Below are 23,066 nucleotides of genomic sequence, written 5' to 3'. Positions count from 1 at the left end.
AGTCCAATAATGCTTTATGTTCCCCATAAGTAAGAAAGTCATACAGGGTTAAAACAACATGAGAATTAGTAAATGATGGAATAATTTTTACTACCCTTTTAAGGCATATATACACTTACAATTACACTTAAGGTGCCTTAAACCTGCCTTAAACTGGGTTGAGAAGCACTGCCATAGACTGCTAGACTGGGTAAACCCAGCCTGATCTGCCGGCGATTTGATTTCGCCCTGCAACTCAGTCTGGAAACCTGTACATTCATTTCTACTGCTTCTGTTACACTTTTGTGGGAACCAATCACAGACTGGCTTATCCACCTGGCGCTATTGGCGGGTTTAACACGATGATGGATAGAGAAGCGATGGGTCGTTGCCCGTTGATCACGCCTCTTGTGGTCTGATTGGTTGAAGGACTATCCAATTGCGTACAGAGTCATTTTAACTATGCCCGTTGATCACGCCTCTTGTGCAGTAGAAAATACAGAGCAGACTCCCCAGACCAATGTTCAATCTTAAATTGAGCTTGGTCTGGTGAAAGCCAGACAAATAGACTGCCACATTTACAAGAAATGTTCAAGAGCAAAAGAGCTAAATTTCAAGAGCAAAAGAGAACTCGATGTGAGCAGGAAACTGACGCGAGTCTATCTATGCGTCGTGTGTGTGTGTGTGTGTGTGTGTGTGTGTGTGTGTGTGTGTGTGTGTGTATGTGTGTGTGTGTGTGTGTGTGTGTGTGTGTGTGTGTGTGTATATATATTAGGGCTGGGCAAATTAACGCGTTAACGCGGGCGATTAATTTTTTCAGCTTGACGCATTAAAAATATTTAACGCAAATAACGCAGCGTCCATTTTTATATCCATTTTTGCTTAGCGTTACATGATCATCACGCTCTTATTCATGTAAATGCTTCCAAGCGTGACAAGACACAAGCGAACGCGCTGTTTGCCAATGTCCTGTGTGTGTGTGTGTGTGTGTGTGTGTGTGTCAGTGTCCTGTCTGTGTGGATGCGTCTCATGTCAGCAAATCAAGGGACACACACACACACACACACACACACACACACTCGACGAATAGATAGACTCGCGTCAGTTTCCTGCTCACATCGAGTTCTCTTTTGCTCTTGAACAAACAATAACACAGAGGATTTTGAGTATTCTCATTTTAGGAGTCTTAAATTAGTTAAATAACGTCTTAAATGAACTTAAAGAGTTGTGAGGAAATGAGATGCGCGGGACAGCGCGTGAGATCAGCGGCCACTCTTAAAGTGACAGGAGCACTGATGATGATGTCATAAATGTTCATCAAAGAACAACGGGAACAGAGAAAATTTTAGCTTTAATGATGATTCATCTATATTTAATTTATTATTTATGCAGTTAAGAAAGATAAATATTACATTTCTGTATATGTATAACAGGGAAGGCCATGGGTAAAAATAACATTTATTATTTTGGGTTTATGTAAAGATTGTTTTAAGTTCACTTAAATTAAAAGTAGTTTTTTTAAAGCCTAATAAATATTGAAATTGGGAGCTTTCAGTTATACTGTAATGTAACGTCATTAATGTTTCATAGACACTTTAGTATCAGTGATACTGGCCTTCATTCATAAAAATATGACAATACAACACATATTTAAAATATGCTGTCTTTAAATTGTTTATACATTCATTTGGAGAGTATCTGAAATTATTACAATATCAAAATATTAAAAACGTAAAATATTAAAAACTTGCGATTAATCGTGATTAATTACAAAAAAAGTGTGATTAATTAGTTAATTTTTTTTAATCGATGCCCAGCACTAATATATATATATATATATATATATATATATATATATATACACACACACAATTTGTACAGTCAAACCGAAAATTATTCAGAAAACCTTCAACATTTTCTCTCATTATCACAGTTTATTCGCTAGTTTATAAAATGGTAATAAAATATGACAAGAACTCAGAGTTAAACTGTGTCAGAACAAATTAATCTTGATAATGACAGATAACTTTGATAGAAAGGGATGTAATGGATTACAATCAACCAACCAGCTGTTAAATTTAACTACACAATTAGATAATACCAATTTAGGTCAACCAATGACTAAGCAAAGCTTATGTTTGTTCAGTCTGTGGTGTCAAAGGTCGCATTAGCAATTACAGAGAAAACACTTCAGCAAAACATGCTCAGGTCAAAGTGTCTGAATATTTTTGGTCCCAAATTTGTATAAATTTTACTGGTGTAAAATTGTACACTGTATGAAGTGTTTTTGGGTATAATATTTCACAGTTTACTTTATTTTGCTATCCTCACTTACATAAATTAACTATAGTGTCCTGCACACACTAGTAAAACATGATATCTGGTGTCTGAATAATTTTTGGTATGCTTTGAATGTAGGTCGGACACACAAGTAAAACCCTTTAGCCTTACTCTTCTCGTATAGGTCAGTCTTACCATCAGTTGCAATGATGATGACGTTCTGAGTCTCATTGAACTCATTTCTTTTGGTCTGCCTGAGGAAACCAAGCTGATGGTACACCCTTTCTAGGGCTTTATACAGATTGGTGCCTTTCTTACTCCCATGACCTGAAATTAAAAAAATATAATTTCATAAAACTGGAAACTGGAGTAAGAAATCTACAATAAAGATGTAGTAAAACACATGAGTCAACAACATTTTTACAATGAACATACTTTTTTCGCTAAACTCCTTTAATCTCCTCAAGATATAATGCACATCGTGACTGTCGATGCTTGTAATGGACACTATTTCTTTGGGCTCACTGGCATATGAGATGATGTCAAACCTTATGTTGACTTCATAGCTATCCAGCTGGAAGATGAACAAAACGTTATAATGGCACAAGACTTCATTTTGATTCAAACACATGATGGCTGTTCTATGCTTTAGAATTGAGCTGGGAAATTAAAGAGTTATTTATATATGTACTGTATGTATTAGGAGCAGTGATGTAGAGCAGGCCTATTCAATTACCAGCGCACAGAACAAATGTGCAGGCATGTACACTACATTGTCAAAAGTTTTGGGACGCCTGCCTTTACATGCACATGAACTTTAATGACACCCCATTCTTAATCTGTAGGGTTTAATATGGAGTCAGCCCACCCTTTGCAACTCTAACATCTTCAGCTCTTCTGGGAAGGCTTTCCACAAGGTTTAGGAGAGTGTTTATGGGGATTTTTGACCATTTGTGTGGTCAGGCACGGATGTTGGACGAGAAGGCCTGGCTCTCAGTCTCCGCTCTTATTCATCCCAAAGGTGTTCTATGGGGTTGAGGTAAGGACTCTGTGCAGGCCAGTCCAGTTCCTCCACACCAAACTCACTCATCCATGTCTTTATGGAGCGACGCTTTGTGCACTGGTGCACAGACATGCTGGGACAGGAAGGGGCCGTCTCCAAACTGTTCCCGCAAAGTTGGGATAATGAAATTGTCCAAAATGTCTTGGTATTAAACATTAAGAGTTCCTTTCACTGGAACTAAGGGGCCAAGCCCATCCCCTGAAAAACAACCCCACCCCATAATCCCCCTTCCACTAAAGACAGCATAAAGCCTGAGTCTTGTCAACTCCAAACTAATCCCGTAACCCTGAGTTTGTTCAACTACCATTATGGTCTTTGGCCATCTTACTCTAGCTGTTTTATTCCTATTAAATGAGTTTAACATGTTATTTTAAATCAGTATATTAACATGTTTAATCAACAGCTTTTTGTAATTGTACAGTTTGCTTTGTTCTTTAATTTTTCAAGTTATAAAAATACAAACCTTACGGACAAGTTGAATAATGGAAGTTTTTGCTGTCTGAAAACTCTCATTTGAAATACTTCCTGATGTGTCCAAAAGGATGAAGACATTCAGGCGACCTTCTTCAACCCTGACAGTCCTACCCAAATATTGCCCTAGTGATTGGGCATTAAAAACAAAAACAGATGTAAACCACTATGTAGTAAAGGTTAATGTTTCTTACTTGTGTACAAGTAAATTATGTTTTCAAAAAGTTCTCTTTTCACCTTTCTTTTTGAAATTAGGGTGTGACACATCCATGACTGCAGTCAGAGATCCTCCTAAGGCCTGAGCAACGATAGCTGGTTGATCAAATGAGTATTGGGCTATATAAAAAAAAATGAATATGTTTACATTGAATCAGTCCCACTACATTGTGTAAATAAACGTCTGTTTCCTTGACTGACCATAGCAGCGTGGTTCTGCCCCACTCCATTCTCTTGAATCCAAACATTGTCTTTCAGAAGGGCCAAGCATATCCAGACCTAACTGACACATATACCGCACTTTGTCTCCAATACGGAAGCGTTCCCCAGAACGTAAGGCCCCTGGAGGGGCCCCTGGGTTTTTGCAGTCCTCAGCTAGAATTAAAAACACATGATACATATATTTATAATAGTGCTGTCAAATCTATTAATCATGATTAAACACATCCAAAATAAAAGTTTCTGTTTACATAATATATGTGTGTATTTTACATAAATTCTCATTCATGTATATATTTAAGTAAATTTTTATATTTATATATAATATAAATTATATAAATATGCAACTTTCGACACATGAATATATTAAATAATATTTATTAGTATATTATGTAAACAAACTTTTATTTTGGATGTGATTAATCGCGATTAATCGATTTGACAGCACTAATTTATCATTTATATACTATGCATTTTTTATAAATGATGCATTTTTCAATAAGGATTAAAATTCACGCAATCATTTAACTCTATTTTAAGTAATATAGCTGTTTGTGCATGTAAACAATATGCAGAATTACAGTACTACGCACAAAGTCCACGCCAAAGAGAGTGAAGGTAAGTTTACGCAACAATGATATATAAAAAAATGTAAACGTTTTTCCGTTGCATTTTTCACGTACAGACGACAACATTTTCAAAAAGTATCTAATAACTAATAGCGCTGTATTATGCATGCCAGAAAAGTAGTTGGCAATGTCACTTTGTAAAGAAATACTACACGTCTATAGACTGAACACGTAACACACATGCGCTTGACGTCACTGTTTTTACAAAATCACATTTTTGTAGTTTACACAGAGATGATAATGTGTTGTTTTTAAAAAAGCAGCGTATAATAACATATTTCCTTAGCGATATATGATATTTACACTAAGTGCATATATCTGTAGATGTGAAAATAGTGATATATATTCTATTTACACCATATAAAAGTAGCAGTTCTTTGTAATATGTGTAAACAGTAATTAAATGCTATTTATACTTTATTTTGACAGATACATAGGCTACTATTTGCACCTTAGTATTGTTGTACATTAACAGAATGCAATACTGACATTGAGTGTAAATTATTATGATTATTAAAAATATTAAATGGATGCCACCTTAATGGGACAATAAAAGCCCTCCCTACACCTAACCCTACCCAATAAATACTTTTATTATTATTAAACATTTCGTTAGGCACTTTATTCCACTTTAAGAAAATTTTATTAATTTTTATTGAAATTAAATGCCTTTCTGATGTGATATGTGATGGGAAAAGGGAGAAAAGCGAAGCCGGCAAAAGGTGGATTTGAACCCGGGTCGATCACGTCAAAAGCTAGATCCCTGAGCCTTAAGCCCTGTTTATACTAACGATCTAAGTGCGCGCTCCTCCCCAAACGGATGAGGCGTTTGACGCGCTCGCCATTGTACTATTCTTTGAAACGACAGAGGGCGACTCTGAGTAATTGTTCTATAAACCATCAGGAAACAGCGGTGAGAAGAAATAGAAGAATGTACACAGGTGACAATATTTATTTTACTACACTTCACCAAAAACCACACTATAAAAGAATCGTGTGAAACTCAGTAAACCTTGATGTTATTACTTGTGACATGAGAACAAAATGTATCTCTTAAATATTTCATAATTTCACTAAACATTTTTATTTAGTTTTTGTGAACACTTATTAAACATGGATCATTAATTTTAATAAAAGGGCTTATTTCTGCTTTTGTAGGCTCATTTTGTGCAAACTGTGTGCCGGTGTGATGCGACGTCATGCTCGGCTAGATTTGCCTAGAACTCGTGCATCTTCGGAGCTGTGCAAAAAGTAAAAAAAAATGCGCTGCACACACCGCCATCTGAAATCGGGTCTCAACGCGCACTACCGCCCACTTTGCGATGACGTCATTTTTGCTGCGTGCACCCTCGCGCTCATGCGGACACGTCGAGTATAAACAAGCCTTTATGATTTACTGACTACACCACTGAAGACATTGAAATATGTATGTCGTTTTTTAATCTTGTTTGGCCCAACCAGGCATTGTTAGGCAGAGCTAGTGCAAATAGACACTCTATTTAAAAAAAAAAAACTGCACTTTGAAACCCATTTCCAGGCCTCCAAAACACGTTGTCTGGTAAATGAACAGCCAAAAGGCATAAAAAAAAATTTTGGTTTTAGGTGAAACTGCGTTGTGTAAACGTCCCCTGAATCTCCAACAGAAAACATCTGCTCAAAAGCCCGTGATGTGGCTACATCACCATGTAACACATTTGCATGATGTGCATGTGCTGCAACTTTGGCTCGCCCCCAAACAAAGGTAACACCAGGATGAGTTTAAGAAATGAAGAAAACATTAAATCAAGTAAAACTATTCTAGTAGACCCTCTTAACAAAATTATGAACCTGTAAATAAGCATAATAGGGGCCATTTAATGTTTCGGGGAGGGGGCAGTTGCATAAAAGATAGTAAGAGAAATCAAATCACATTCACAGCTTGATTTGTATGCTTGCATTTGTTTGGATCCTAAGGAAAATAAATGCTTACACTGGTCATCACACACTGGTGTTACACCAGTCCATCCACCCCACTGTGTGCAGTTCCGCTCAGCTGATCCAGTCATATCAAATCCTTCATGACATGAAAAGGTCTGCTTTTCTCCCAACTTGAACCACTGTTTCCTTGGCCAGAATTGCCCGTTGTCAAGCTGAAGTTGAGCAGGGCAAAGAATCTCTAATAGTGAGAAAGAAACATGGCTGCTTAAAGTGGAAGCCAAACAAATAGTCCATAGGGCATTGCATGGTTAAAATGGTTACCCCTGGGTTAACAGGATCTTGGGTTGTCCTTATTTTTCAATGTTAGGGTCGCGTTATGTTACATTTACGTGAGCAATCTTCTATCAATTGTTTCTGCTTCTTCTTCACCTGTATTTTGATCCGGAGATTCTGTACTAGAAAATGTGTCATAGCACCCTCTACCGTCTAATTATTAAATTATCTAATTAAAGTTAAAGTAAAGTTAAAGTAAATTAAGTAAATTCCTATGTACACTACCAGTGGACTAGCCTACACAAATTCAGATACGCAGAATTAGGGACATATCTGTTTTATATCAACATTCTAATCAATATTTTCAAACAATGTAAGTTTAATAAGACTATGTAAAACTATGTAAAAAAAAAAAGTATATTTAATCGTCTACTCCAGTGTTTCCCAGTCCTGGTCCTGGAGAACCCCAAACACTGCACGTTTTGGATGTCTCCCTAATCAAACACACCTGATTAAACTCATCAGCCCATTAGTAAAGACTCCAAGATCTCAAATGAATGTGTCAGATAAGAGAGATATCAAAAATGTGCAGTGTTGGGGGTTCTCCAGGACCAGGATTGGGAAACACTGGTCTACTCAATCAAAAGATTAAACACAAGCTAAGTATACTTTGAACACTTAATTATACTTTTAAGTATATATCGATCAAAAGATTGAGTACAAGTATAGGCCAAATATACTTAGACCTTTCTGTAAGTACAAGTCAAGTATACTTAAGTGCAATTTCTGAGAAGCACATAAAAAGTAGACTGAATTCCTATCCACAGAAAGTATTATTTTTAGTTTAAAAGAAGTAAACTAATAGAACACTTGAATAAACTTATTTTTAGTAAGGAATATGATGATGAGTGTTCCCTTCAGTCGGGCACTTGGACATTGATTTATGTTGAATTATTATTAGTTCAGCCATTGTAACAGTGTTTTAACAAACACTTTTGCTTGTACTGTGGCAAAGAAGAAGAGAAAAACATGTAGTAAAAAGCCCATACGAATATAGGAAGAAGGTACCCTTGCACACAGCATTGAGTGTTCTCTTTCCATTTGGCAGTCTCATGGCTGACCATTGGCCATCTCTGTCACAGACTCTTTGCGTGGCTGGAAAAGGATAGTGTCCTGCCTTGCAGTGATAGGTCAGCATGCTTCCCTCCAATCCCTCTTTGGAGTAGGAGACACTTCCTCCCTTTATGGACACTTCCAAAGAGCAGTTCTTCTGTGGTTCCTCATAATCTCCATAATCACTGGTTTCTAAAATACACAGATTGATATATCATCTTGAATACCAGAGAGTATTCAACAGTGTGAGTGATAGAAATATGAGATTAGTGATATGTAAAGAAACAAAGAAAAATGTTTAATACCGTTTGTGAAATTTTGTGGCAAAATTCTTTTGCCATTTGGGAAAAAGTTGATGCTATGAAAGTAACAAGCCTCATGTTTCCATTCCCAAAGCCCATACATATTTAATGAAGCCTGTATTGGTCTCCGATACTTCACTTGTATGGGATATAGTAAATGAATAAGTTTACCTTCACATTTGACCCTGGATACCTTAGGCTCCCATTCTCCATCAGAGCTGCAGACTTTTTGGCTGATTGGATAAGGTTCAAATCCATCGCGGCAGTGATAAATCAGCTGACTACCCACAACACCGCCATTTGAATACTCCACCCTGCCTCCAATGATGGATTCAGATGTGGAGCAGTTTTTGGGCTCATTCTCTTCTAAATCATACTCATACTCATATCCTGATTGCACTGAAAAATAAAATTTTTGAATATTGTTAACCTTTACATTTGATAATTCTGAAACTTAGGGAATTACTTCTACACTGCAAAAAGAGATGTGTTAAAAAACAACACACGGAGTGTGTTGATGGTATATCATGTTGTGTAGATATAACACACAATGTGTGTTAAAATGTTTTGGCAGCCAATCACATCATGCCTCTTTTTTATAGTCTTTTTCAAATGCTTTCACTGCTTTTCACTTGTTATTACTGACCAAACTGACTTTATTTCTGTCAGACAGAAGCTCTTGAGATGAACAGGATTTGGTGTTGATGTTTCATTTGTTTTGAGCTCTTGACCCTTGACTCTTTCACATCAGTTTCTCTGTTTGCTGTAACTTTGTGTTTATTTTACATGTTTGAAGCAGCAGAAATAACCATGAGAAAAATATGATCAGATGATAACGTTATCATCACATACATTTGTTGAGCTCAGCAAGTGTTTGATATCTGAGAGTTGACTTTAAAAAAATATTTGTATTGTTTTTTTTTAATTATTATTATTTTTATAACATTGTTGTCATTATCTGCACATTTGTTTTTAGATTTAGTGTGTACAGGATGTTTTAGTCTATGGTATCACACAGACACACACATCAAGAATCAGCTCATGAATCTCAACAATAGTGGCAAACCAAAAGCTTCATGCCGCAATGCATGCTGGGAGCCACCATAGTACAAAACTCATCCATGACTCCCAGCATGCATTGCGGCATGAAGCTTTTGGTTTGTCAACATTGTTACATTGATTCAATGTCATTACCATTGATTTTTGGATGAAAAAAAAAATTAAACATTAATTGCAGGTGCAAACGTGATGTTGATTCAAAGCAGTTAACCTTGACACATTAACACTGATTTAACATTGTTTCAATGGTTGTTTGCTATCTGGGTAGCTTTGCAATATAAGGTAAAAGACATACAGATAATACACAAACAATACATAATATACGTTACACAATTTATAGTTCATATCAAAGTAATCTACCTATGAAGGGTTCTCAATCGGTCCTTGGGATCAATATGACCCCAATCGACTTTTCCCAAAAATAAAAATAGTTCTCAGTGGAATAAGATTTTGTGACTTTTCTAACATTATCTATCTATACACATACAACAAAAATGGGCTTTATTCGGTTGTTCTGAAGGTATGTAAAAAAAAAATTTTTCTGGTCAAATCTGGTCTTTGGGGTCAATATGACCCCACATTGAAAATGAATGGGAAATGCGAAAAGAAAAAAAAAATATTTTTTCATTTGTCAAAAACAATCAATAAATTCAGCATAAATCTGAAAATGTCCTCACCACAATGAAGGCCTGGTACTAGAGCACAATGCAATGTGGAACGAACGCACAAACGATAGGTGTGACTAGAGAGCATTTTTATAGAAATTGGCAAATACTATTAATAATTCCAGCATAAATCTGAACATTTTTCACACATAAATGAAGGCCTGGTACTAGATCACAAAAGCAATGTAAAACGAACATGATCACACACACATGCATGCACGCACACACATACACACAGAGAGACACACAGGTGTTTTTTTTGTTGGTTTTATTTAACTTTTAAAAATGTACTTCTTATTCTAAAGTTAATTATTTTTATACATTTGGACTACAGAAATAAATAAAATCTGATTACAATCAAGTCTTTTCTTTTAGTGGCAACTTATGTGGCCTTATTGCTAATTTATTTGGCATTATTGCAAATTTAAGTGGCATGAAATCAACTGACACTGCATGAAAAGTGGGATTTTCGTCAGTATGTGGCACTGTAGATTGCCACAGAGTAGATTAATTACTCTGTATGTCATTAGCAATAACCAATGTTATGTAAAAAAAAATACACACAAAATAAAAAGTTACGGTGTTATGCCTATATGTATTTGAAGCACTTTTGCCACACCCATTAACTGTCCAGGCAGACACACACACATACACACACAACACACACACACACACACACACACACACACACACACACACACACACACACACACACACACACACACACACACACACACACACACACACACACACACACGCACACAGCCAAAATACATCAACATTTTTTTTATTTTATTCACCTCTTAACATTCTTTTGTTTCATTTTCTTGTTAATTTAATACATTTCTTAAAATCAGTTTGTTGTTAGACTCCCTTCTTTGTAAACTGTCATAAACTGACTATATCAAGACAATCAATCCTAATCCCATCAAATTTGTGAGCAAGAACTGTAGTCTGTACATGCATGTGGTACTAAATACATTTTCCATTCTGTCCAGGAAAATTTATTAATACAGAGTTTTTTTCATTAATTCTGGAAAACATACACACAATGTCATCAGATATAAGCATATTCCTATACATTTTGTCAGAAAAGGGTGAATGGTTTTTGAGAAAGGACGTCTACATATTACTGGTATAGCCAAATCAAACCTTTCAAATGTAAGAAATATCTGTGGAAGGTTACTTTATTAACCTCTTAAAGTGTTATTTTACTTAAATTAAGCACAATAATAAAGTTTTAAAATGATCCAGTACAGTTGTAGCCTTCTCATTATTTTTTATTTTGTAATATTCTATTGATGTAATATTAAGCCTTACTAGACAGAACTCACTAAATGTTATTTTAAGGCTATCATTGTTATCATAGAAATTTTTGTATAGAGTGATAAAATCTAAATGATCAATAGATTAGAAGTTAAAGCAGCACTAGGGAGTTTTTGCTCTCGGGGTCCCCCTACAGTTGAGAAACAGTACTGTCCTCTACTACTGTCGTAAACTGTCATTCTACATCAGTGGATGCATCGCACGTGCATTTGTTGACATGACAACCATGATAGCCCTGAACACTGCAGGAGGAGTTCACCTGTCTATGGAGTTCACATGCAGGTGTTCTGCTTGCATCGCGTGTGAAATGTCTTCATCACAGGTACAGTGGCATATGTTTCAGCATGTCATATTAATATAATTTCATGGGTTTTATTTTTTTCAAACGCCAAATGATCGCGATGCTCACGTTTACAAGCCAGCGTCATTATAGTAGCCTAGTCTATTGGTTACCGTTTTACAGAATCTATGATACTTCAATTCAATGTTTGAGTGGTAGGTAATGACCATATATCGTCAATATTATAATATCAAGCTACCATAGATGAATCTGCAAATTCGAAAAATCGATTTGCATTAAAGCTTGAGGAAAGACAAATAAACCAATATCACAGACATGTTAGGTATCCTAAAATATGATTTTGTACGTCTTATGTATTTACTTGCAAGAATGAAGCCCCTCCTCCTTCAGCTCACGCCAACGAGCAAACGCTGGCCCAATGTTGATCCTCGCCCTGCCTTTAATCCCATCACTTTCTCGTTTCCTCTTTTTGCTTTCCTCCGACAAAACCTTTGCTTTCTTATTTTTCTGTGCTGCTTCGGCCATGACTATAACATTCGGCAAACAAATGATAGTTTTTCTCGCACGTCCGAATTTAAGGAAGTGGGGGTGGTGGTGGAAGTGACGTATATGCCGTAAAGCAGTCGAATTTTGTAGTTCTTTTTTTTCTCGGGTTACTACCCGAAACCCGAAGTTTAAAAGTACGATTAAAAACGATACAGACCCCGTCAGGCTATGGCAGACGTGTCATTCAACCTATTGTAAGTCGATGTATCATCACAAGAGGTATGAAAATATATTATAAAGGTTGAAAAGTTACCTAGTGCTGCTTTAAGGTATTTTGCCTTTGTATGACCCATTATTGTTTTGCAGATAATGCAAAGGCAGAATACAGTAACTTCCGAATAAGGGTCAAAGGTCAGGTTTGAGCAACATTTTTTTAAATGTAGATAAATATATTAATTATGACAACTACTTGGCAAATTTTCAGCGTCCCACCTGTCATACAATTGGCTGGACAGCAAAAAAACTTTAAAGTAATTTTTCTCAGTTTCACACTCTGGTGAGTTAAGGTCTTTTGCCTTTGTAGGGCAGCATAGGTATGCGAGCACTTCTCGGCTCACTGATTCATAACGCTTCGAAGCTTCATGATGCCTTGTTTTGGTAACACACAAATTTGTGATAACACACAAATACTGCACTATTGACTTTAGAGCAGGTTTGTGTTGGTCAATGGTCAGTCGTTTTCAGTTCTGAACTAAAAATTAAAAGTACCCAAGCACATTTTTAAAGTGAAGGGGGAAGTTGCTATGCTGCTGCTTTAGTTTTAGTTTTGTTTTTGGTAAGTCAGAGTAGGTTAGATACGACATCACAGCCGTTTAATGTTTTTTTTTATTTATTTATTTTTTTTTTACATTTTTTGCATTAGATAGATTTAGCCAAAGCGAGTTAGGAAGATTCCAAATCAAAGAACAAAACAAAACAGTCAGTGTACTTTTGTTATTGTCTGTGTGTATATACTGTATCTTTTGTAAATATTTGTATTTATATTCTATTTTTTATTTCACCTTTGCTGAGGTACCAAACTCTCGCACTGCATTACATTGTTTATTCAAAGCAATAAAATAACATCACTGTCTGTACAAGAAATGTTTATGAATTAAATATTATTTTGTAAATTGCATAAACAATTGTGAAAAAAACAGCATCGTGTATTTATGCATTGTTGAATTTTGATTGTTGCCCTTCCCATTCCCCAGACTACTGTAGCAGAGGAAGGATCGTAACTGTACATGTGCATGCTGGAACTAAAATAACGGAAAGATGTGAAGAAAGCTGCTTACTGACCACAGAGCATGTAAAAGGGGGTTAAGACTAAGGGACAGATTTACAAAACAGGGCAAATTAGCGTGAGAGCGCAACTCCGCAAAAGTGCTGATGGCGGAAACAGTAAAACCTTAGTAAATCACCTCACTTGATTCAAATACTCTCCATAAATTTTTCGCCTGAAAAGGTAAACTCCTACAAATGTATTTACTATAAAATCAGCCCCTAAAATAACTGTGCCCATGCCTTTTCAGCGCTCATTTATCACTGCGTGTCTTTAGTGAATCCTGACAGTAGTTTTTAACGCCAAAAGAGGTTTTGCACTGACACAAGCTGTTAGTAAAGCTCTGCTAAGTACAAAGCAAATGTTGCTTTCATGTTTTAAACCACTTTATGGTGTGCAATGCACATTGTTAATTGAGTTTGGACATAATCAGAAAAAAGCTTTCTTACATAAGTACTTCTTCTTAGCCTACATAATAACAGCCACAAAAAAACCCAGATGTTTCAGCTACAGGCCTTCTTCATATTTCTAACATGGATGAACACTATCATTCTCAAACTTAGCAAGAAAAATGCTTTCATAAGGGACTTACCTTCAGATACAGAGATGTAGAAGAAAAAAGTGATGAGACATGCAGTAGCGTAGTGCATAGCTGACATGATCAGCGCTGGCTTCTTCCGATATGGGTGAAATACCAATATGAACCTTTGTAACGTGTATTTGAGGAGTGATTAAACATTAACATTTTAATGCAATTCTGGTAAATACAATAAAGTAATCAATTTCGGTAAGTCTTAAAGGTGAAGTGTGTAATATTTGTCCCATATATATATATATATATATATATATATATATATATATTTTTTTTTTTTTTTTATTATAATTTTTTTTTATTTAATAACAGGGGATTGTAAATAACACCATTTTAGTAAAAGTCAATGACTGGGACCCTTGGATATTTTATGGAAAATCTGTCTTGTACATTCAAAGAACGCCATAGGTAAATTTTACCCCGTGGCGGTTCTAGTGTTAAAAGCATTGTGGGGACAAAATGTTGGTTCTTATATAAAAAAAACGTCTTTTAAATCAGGGATTCTCGACTCTAGTCCTTTCTGCAGTCTATACCTCCACCCTGAACAAACTCACCTGCCTGTAACTCTCTAGATATCCTGAAGATCTTGATTAGCTTTTCCAGGTTTGTTTGATTAGGGTTGCGGAGCTAAACTCTAAATTTAGGGTTGAGAAAACCCTGTTATAAATCATACTAGATGTTTTTTTCAAACTGTGTGTGTGTGTGTGTGTGTGTGTGTGTGTGTGTGTGTGTGTGTGGGTGGGTGGGTGGGTGGGTGGGTGGAGGCGTGGTTTTGGGATTACTAGCTCAATCCTCTCAGCTGACTTGGCTTTGGGAATATTTGGGGAGAAAGTTCTGAATACCAGCCACTTTCTTTTAACAACACAAGATGTTGGACCATAATATTACAGAATTACTAAGAAAGAAAAATAAATCAATTTGATAAATAAATGTATATATATATATATATATATATATATATATATATATATATATATATTCTATGCACACACTCAATGGATTTAAAAAAAAATTTTTTTATTTCCTTTTAAAACAATACTTTTCACAACCAAATGGACTGAATTAATAGCCTACCTCAAGATTTCAGACAACTAAAAATATGTAAATGGTTTCTCAAATCCTCAAATCGCAAAGACGATGAACATTTCAACTGAGAGCCGATGTGCATATGAGGTAATTTATTATTACTGTAAGTAGTAGAAGTAGCCATGGTAGTATGTATTTATTATTTATTCAACATTAAGACCTGGTTCTAAACTAATCCTTTGTTTTAACTTTCATAGAATGTTTTCTGCAACCCAGTTTTCGAGCCTGATGAAGAAAATGAGGAAAACAAAGGAAATTTCAAAATTGACATATACCTTGAACCTACTAAAAAGCCAGCCGCAGGTAAGTGTGCATACCTTGACCTCAAATCATTTTGGGGTATTTAATGGAGGATATTCTTAGAATAAATACACCATTTTATAACACACTAGTTATGTTGCTGTGATCTATGTCTAAACTATGTATCCCATGTACTATATGTTGTTAATGTCTTGTCATTTATAAAAGGTCACAGTGTGGTAAATGACTGTTTGATGGCTTTAAGAGAACAGTTGGGTGGCCATGGAACAATAATGGTGTCAACTGGTGTGTTGTTGATTGCGGCTGTTCTTTGCATCATACTGCTCCTTGTTCTCAACCGTGAGTGAGCAAATCTTTTATATGGTATTTCTGTATTTTTGTAAAATTGCTGAAATTTTGTTTACTTTTTTGTTTTTATCATCTTTATTAATTTATTTCTTGAGACATTTCTGTTAATTGGCACACAAATCATTTAGTAGCTTATTCCTTACGTTCTTTGAATGTTATTTTGATTCTTGCTTTATTTTCCATCTCTGTATAATTAAAGGTGCACTATGTAACTTTTCCATCCGCTAGAGGTCGCCTATTCAAAACAAAGGCGTAGCTTGAAGACGCCAAGTTTGAGCGCAGAATCTTGGGACATGTGGTCTTCAGCTCACAGCCGGTGGGAAAGAACCGGGATAGGACTCGGGCAGAAATCATGTTGATGGATGTGATTATTAACGTTGCTGTAGTATGAAGCAGACACTGCAGTGAGAGTAAAGCGTTTCTGCAAAATAAAACCAGAAACTAACGCAATTGACAGACGACTCCCTCACACGTCCCGGTTCCTCGGTTAAAATAGCAATTTTCTCATGATTTACAAATAGTTGGAAACATTTGGGATATTGTAAGTACAAAATATATAACACTGGCCTAGTGGTTTTTGGATATTTTACTGAAAAAAATGTTACATAGTGCACCTTTAACATGTTAAAATAATGTTAGCATTATACAGCTTAATTGTTTATTGTGATGCTAAGTAATGAAAGGTTGAGGACTTTCAAGGCTGCCCAATAGCTTTGGTAGTATAACAAAGCTTTTAAAATAACATTCTTGCTAAGGAAAAAAAAAAAATCACAGTTAAGGCTTTAGAAGAAATATATGAGTAAGAACAATGTAAAACTGAGAAAGAAAAAACTATTTACAAAGGACAAACAATAACTGATTAAACAGAGATGCAAGTGAAACAATGATTAGATTAGAAACAAATCAGCGGAGCACATGGGAAAAACGAGGAGTGGGAATCAACCGAAGTAATATACGATAACATTGCAATTTTAAACATTTCATGATATGCAAGTATTGCGATAACATATTGTGATTTATTACCCTTTTTTTCTACTGCACTTAACTCACATTGGTAGTTGTGGCCTAATGGTAAGACCATCAGACTTATAACCTGAAGGCTGTGGGTTCGATTCTCAATGTTGGCAGGAAAATGTAGGTGGCGGGAGTGATTGAACAGTGCTCTCTTCCACCTGAGCAAGGCACCTAACCCCTAAACGCTCCCTGGGTGGAGCAGCGAATGGCTGCCCACTGCTCCAGGTGTGTGTGTACAAACTAGGATGGGTTAAATGCAGAGGCCTTTGTGTTATGTCTCTTTCACTTCATCTGTTTTATCTAATAAGATGAAATGTCAAGCAGATATACTGACCAACACTGTCAAAAATGTTGCAAGCACTTGACTGACTAAACTGACTACTTAACTGAATGCAAACACGTGGACTACTGTAATATTATAGGTATTTTGAACATTGCAAATTATAACAAACAAAAAAACTATGCAGCCCTTCAGATTTGAAAGTAAATTGCACGTGGTTTCAAATAATAATAAAACGGTTGCATTGATATTCATTCAAATAAAAAAATGTACTCTTAAATTAAAATAAATAAAATGTGCTACTTTTTGCTCCTGGCTTCAGAACTAAAAAAGTCAGCATTCTTGCTCAAAAAGAGCAGCTGATCAACATGCTCTGAATGCAGCTTGTTTATGTGTGCCGTGACAATGTCTCCAGCCGTTGAGTACCTGGGATAGGTATATTTTATTTCTGCCAGCTTGGCTCATGTGATTTTCACCAGCTTAAAGTGCCCCTATTATGGATTTTTGAAAATTACCTTTCATGTAGTGTGTAACAGTTCTAAGTGAATTAAAACATCCTGCAAAGTTTTAAATCTGAAAGTGCAGCGTATACAAAGTAATTGTCTCTCAAAAGTAAGAGTCAACTCTGAGTCAATTAAACAAATCGTCTTTCAAACGAATCGCAAGCCGTTTCGTTGTGACGTCAAGACGAAACATTAGCATATTTCCCATCCACTTCAAAAAACTTGAACCACCTCAATTACTGCAGCGGATACTGGATAGCATCATGTCGAGAAGAAGCTGTGCTCTACAATTTGTTTATTGTGTTTCTTATTGTGTAGGTCTCTGGCTAACCGGCTAACTCACGTTATTACTGTCTTACTGAAATACTGCTGTAAATCAGCTGTGGGCTGCAGTATTACATAAAACTGTTGTCTGTCGTTCTTACTACTTTGAGTAAAGATAAATGATAGAGCGAGATTTGTTTTGCAAACTTTAATGTTCCATCAGTAATTCACGTTAGTGCTCGGCTAACACATGCACCGTTATTGATACAGTTCCCACATGTGCACCGCAGTAAATTAGAAACACACACACATGTTGATGGATGCACACTTAAAATTCACTCTGAAAAGGCTGAATGTTCTCTCTGAAGGTGCTCTCGTGGATGGGATGCACAGAACATATATTGCCAGGTTCAGGGCAGGGACCTGGGAACTGTGTGAATGCCACCATTGCAGAAAGTTTTGTTCACTTCAAGTTCAAGTGCGGATATGCTGTTGTCAAAGGATGTCGGGAGCGACCGGGCTATTGTCAGACCGCCCGCTCCTGTCCAAAGTACACTAGAGTTACCGACCACTGCCGCCTTTGATTTGGAAATTTACTCACACACCGCAAGAAAACTGATTGGGGACCGCAGTTTCCGTGGGAGGAAATGCAGACCTCTACTTCCAATATTTCATAATTGATTTGGACTCGTGCTGGGATTGTTGTAAAATCGACGCCATCATTCCTGTCTTTACAGTGTGTACTATCGCTGAGCTTTAGGAAGCCTCCGGACGGAGCTAGGGTTCAGTTATGGTAATGGCGTTTAGTTTCCGAAATACGCACTGTGCGCGGTAGACCAATCACTACAGACTGTGCCATCTGACCAATCAGAGCAGAGTAGGCTCGCGGAAAGGAGGGATTGAGAATCATTGAACATTGTGGTGATGTGCAAAGTATATTATGAGAAAAGGAAAGTGTTTTTTTACCTTTGATGCATGTAACCCTGTTGTTGGAGACCTTCAAAACTAAATTAGGAAACTTTAAAATAGTATAATAGGGGCTCTTTAATTGGTCTTCTGTGAGTGCCAGTGGTGCCAGTCTCCTCCTCAGCTATGGCAGATCATGATTTTGTTAAGGCTTCAACACTACTATACTGTAAGTATGACCAAGCAATTCTGTTATCCCACATGACTTCATCATCTTGGCTGGTATGACAGGGGTTTTGGGATCCTCTTCAGCATAGCCAGGTTCCTCCTGATGTTCCTGAGTTTCCTCAGAGATGGTCTACTGCCTCATTTCTTCCTGTAGAATACACACACAGAGGAGATAATAAATGTTTAATACATGTTTAATTATGCAGCCAAAAATGGGTTCTTTGGTAAATAAGTAATTCAATAAGAAATTATAGTTTATTTCTTTCATTTTTAAATAAATCCTTACCAATATGTCTACAATGTTAGAAGAGCAATCATATTTCTTAGGGATATATTCTGCCATTATTATTTACATTTTTTTTGTAACCTCCGCAACCACTCTGGCATAGGTTTCTTGTCTCTCCTCTGGGGTTGGCAGGGTTTTAAAACAGGGGTCAAGGGCTGATGCTGTGTAGAGGATGTTTGCAGTGAGCAGTGTAGTATGTTATGCACTAGTGCAAATGAGTGCAGAATAATGGTGAGTCAGAGTCCAGTGTAACTGATAAAGTGCTGTGCATGGGGTTGGTGGGATGTGCTGAGTGTGGTGTTACTGGTTGGAGTTTAGCAGTCTGATTGCCCCTGGAAAGAAACTGTCGGTGCAGGTCCTGATGCTGCAATGCTGTCTGCATGATGGTTGCCGCAAGAGCAGTCCATGGCTCGGTCAATTTAAAATAACTGTCTTATTACAATTTAAGTTAGTTTTCTATATTCCATATAAGTTCTATATACTTTATTAATGAGCATGAATAATTGGCTATTAGATAACTCAATAACAATCATACAATTAGCAAGAAGCAACTAATTCAATGTGCCATATATTTAATCTATGGATTTTCTATGGACCCAATGGATTTCTAGTCCATCGACTTAACCGCTCGGCCACGACTACAAGCTGGGTAAAGGGGGCATGTCATTTCGTTGCTGCCCGAGGCCAGGGTAGATCAGCAAGAAATCAACAGCGAAACGTACCGCTCCACAAAAAGAGGCTCAGGAAAAGGTAGGGAAAAGAAAAAAAACTCACTGCTTCTTGTCTGGAAAGCTTCTTTCCATGCTTCAATGGTGTTGACTTGCGGCGTACTTATCATTATTGTAAACTTGCGTCAAAGAGGTGCAGTTGTTTGGAGCAAATAGCAAGTCCACTGCACTCTAGGTAACAGGCAGCGAGGGTACTGACACCTAGCGATTAGAAAATATACCAGCACCGTGTTCTCTCTGTAGCAAAAGGGCTACAGATTACACACAAACAGAAGAAACTAAATAGGAGCGATTCATTTTCAGTTTTTCTCCAAGGGTTCAAACCTGAGAGCTCGGGCTCTCAAAGAAGGTCCCAGTGGCAATTCACTCAAACGTCCAGAGCACGTCAAGGACGTGCCGTGCACAAAAAGCGGGGCTGAAGGACGGTGTGAGGAGAGGTGGTAGCATGGAGCTCAATTTCAATGGCTCCCAGAAAAACCTGCCGTGACCCAGATTCAAACCAGGGTTGCTGCGGCCACAACGCAGAGTACTAACCACTATACGATCACGGCGAGCCACTGGTCTGGACTAAATGGTTCTTTTCCAACATAACTCTTGTCAAGGGTAATATTGTAACTGAGGCTTTTTTTTCTTTTTTATAAAGTTTTAGCAAGGCCTCCAGAAGGTTTCAACCTAAATGCTATCAACATATTCGGCAGGATTCGAACCTGCGCGGGAGAGCCCAATGGATTTTTAGTACATCACCTTAACCACTCTGCCACAACTACTCGCTGGGAGCAGGGGGCATGTCATTTAGTTTCCAGACAAAACTGTTTCTTACCAAAATAACTATTTTCAAGGGTAACATTTTAACAGTGGCTTTTTTTTTTTGCACTCTACAAAAAGAGACTTGTTCGCCCAAACAGGGACTTGAACCCTTGGCCCTTAGATTAAGGGCGTTTTCACACCTGAAAGTCCGCACCAAGGTCCGAACCGAAGTTCATGTTTTGATACTTTTTATATATTCAGTTAGTTTTGGTTTGGTTTCACATTGCAATTATGTGAGCGGACTAAAGAACTTTACATGACACACTTGCGTCCACTCGTCATCATCTATGTGGGCTGCATCTGGACATTGATTGGTTTGTAAACGGACGTGCGTCTGACGTCAGCGTCTTTGACAAGATGAATGAAAGGACGCATATCGTTGTCACTATTGAACAGTGCGCATTGCTTGACTATTTTTTTTATTCGTTACATTTAAAAGTGGACATTTCAAGCTTTATATACACATATTTCTCATGTTTGTGAGGCAAGTAGCCTGCTGAGTTTCGGTTTATTTGAGACCCGCTCCAGTTCATGTGTAAAGCATGTGATCGCTCCCGTGATTATTGTCTTCTATAGACTATTTGCTTCTTATTTATTAAATACAGGCAATTATCTGATTAAACGTTGATTAAAATTAAGATACAATTTATACAAAACGAAATTCCCATTAAAGACATGCTTTCTAAGCAAAATCATACAAAATTTCGTTCAAAATTATTTCTGACTTTCTGTCTACTGACATATTGCGCATATTTTCACTTTTCATAATCAATGTAGCCTAGATTGAATTTAAAAATAATGTTATAATATTTAAACATAAACAGGAACTTCCTGTAAATGGTCTGAAAGTACGAACCATACAGAAAATGCTTTCACACTAGAAACGAACCGAACCTTTGTTCAGTTTGATCCGGACCGAGACTACCTCTTCGTCCGGACCGTGGTACGGGGGAGGTTTCACATCTGCAATTTTGATTCGGACCAAACTGAAAAGTCCGAAAATCCGGACCAAACAAGGTAGGTGTGAAAACGCCCTAAAAGTCTGATGCTCTACCGACTGAGCTATCCGGGCTCTTGCTTGGGGAGCGTACGTGCTGCGTGGGAACGCACAGCAAAGTGAATAGTATTGGTGGGAGAAAAGAAGATTCTCCCATGCATCACGTTTTTTTTCTTTGACGATTCAGAAAAGAGCCCAAAAAGCCCTTTAACACCACCAGCTTTACATCCATCAGCTTCATTGAGAAACCTGAAAGGAATTTTGACACTTACCTCATAATAGTTATGTACCAAATTTGTAAATGCTTTAGCAGTAGAGAAAATAACTAATTTGCTTTCTCATTATTCTTCTCTTTCTTGCTTTTCACAGAGGTTAAGAGTAATAAAGGAGAGATTTCCCCTTTAGACTCTCGGTTTGGAGACAGAATTTCACAGAATCTTTCTTTGAGTCCGACTGCACCCCATCCCACACATAGTTCCACATTCCCCCTGCCTGGGAAAGAGCCCACATTCTTTACAAGTCAGTTAATGGTCTTCTATATACATATACCATTTCATTTAAAGTGACCCAAAAATGTGTTTGGACATTTGTTTGAATACCTTTGTATTTTATTACAAAAAATATCAACCCAACTGGCGTTTAAGTTTGGGTTTATATGCTCTACACATGTTGTTACTCTGCTAGGACACCTGTGAAATTGAGGTGAGCTGACGTTATTCATTCTTTAGATGTTAGAAGACCTTTAAAGAAGGAGCTGCATTATGATTGGATGATAATAAAGGCGTAAAAACGATACTCGGTTACTTAACGTAACCTCGGTTCTCTCTAGAAGAGGGAACGAGTATTGCGTAAGTTCCTTACGCTACGGGAAAGTATTCTTTCTTCGAGATTTCTGAAAAACCCAAAATTATCCTTAATTTTGTAACATTGTCAACGCAGTGCGGCAGCCTGGCAGACCATAGCAGGCTATTCCAGCGTGCCATTGGCTGCTCTGCTGGCAACTGCAGCAGCCTATCGGTGAGCCCGCGTGACGTGGCGACCAATGAGGGCGCTTCGCGCCCACCTGGCTTCATTTGCCTACAGATGGGGCGTGGCCACGTGTATATAAGCAGGGCTCACGGGCTGCATATTCGGTTTTCGTAG

The 23,066-nt window shown here is 37.2% G+C and overlaps 2 protein-coding genes across 3 annotated transcripts in view; one reads left to right on the top strand and one right to left on the bottom strand.

The window, feature by feature from the left end:
* Window positions 1–14,913, bottom strand: part of LOC307130999 (complement C2) — a 41,191-nt gene extending 26,278 nt beyond the window's left edge. The window contains exons 1-10 of one of the 2 annotated variants that reach the window (XM_079824365.1): window positions 14,770–14,913; window positions 14,216–14,328; window positions 8,634–8,861; window positions 8,116–8,352; window positions 6,827–7,012; window positions 4,211–4,384; window positions 4,031–4,129; window positions 3,786–3,919; window positions 2,695–2,833; window positions 2,455–2,586 (exon numbers count right to left, since the gene is read on the bottom strand). In XM_079824365.1, the coding sequence (XP_079680491.1) occupies window positions 2,455–2,586; window positions 2,695–2,833; window positions 3,786–3,919; window positions 4,031–4,129; window positions 4,211–4,384; window positions 6,827–7,012; window positions 8,116–8,352; window positions 8,634–8,861; window positions 14,216–14,282 (1,396 nt within the window). In that variant the 5' untranslated portion in view covers window positions 14,283–14,328; window positions 14,770–14,913. Of the gene's footprint in view, window positions 1–2,454; window positions 2,587–2,694; window positions 2,834–3,785; window positions 3,920–4,030; window positions 4,130–4,210; window positions 4,385–6,826; window positions 7,013–8,115; window positions 8,353–8,633; window positions 8,862–14,215; window positions 14,329–14,769 lie in introns of those variants that run through there. The other variant, XM_079824366.1, reaches the window with a different exon arrangement.
* Window positions 14,914–15,261: 348 nt separating this feature from the next.
* The window catches only part of mfrp (membrane frizzled-related protein), a 43,943-nt gene continuing 36,138 nt past the window's right edge, over window positions 15,262–23,066 (top strand). The window contains exons 1-4 of the mRNA XM_079823826.1: window positions 15,262–15,388; window positions 15,499–15,604; window positions 15,770–15,901; window positions 22,293–22,442. Of these exons, the coding sequence (XP_079679952.1) occupies window positions 15,353–15,388; window positions 15,499–15,604; window positions 15,770–15,901; window positions 22,293–22,442 (424 nt within the window). The 5' untranslated portion in view covers window positions 15,262–15,352. The remainder of the gene's footprint in view (window positions 15,389–15,498; window positions 15,605–15,769; window positions 15,902–22,292; window positions 22,443–23,066) is intronic.

The sequence above is a fragment of the Gobio gobio genome, assembly GCF_949357685.1.
Source record: "Gobio gobio genome assembly, chromosome: 8".
Classification (NCBI taxonomy): domain Eukaryota; kingdom Metazoa; phylum Chordata; class Actinopteri; order Cypriniformes; family Gobionidae; genus Gobio; species Gobio gobio.
Note: the sequence above shows the minus strand (reverse complement) of the source record. Positions and strands in the feature narration are given on the sequence as shown.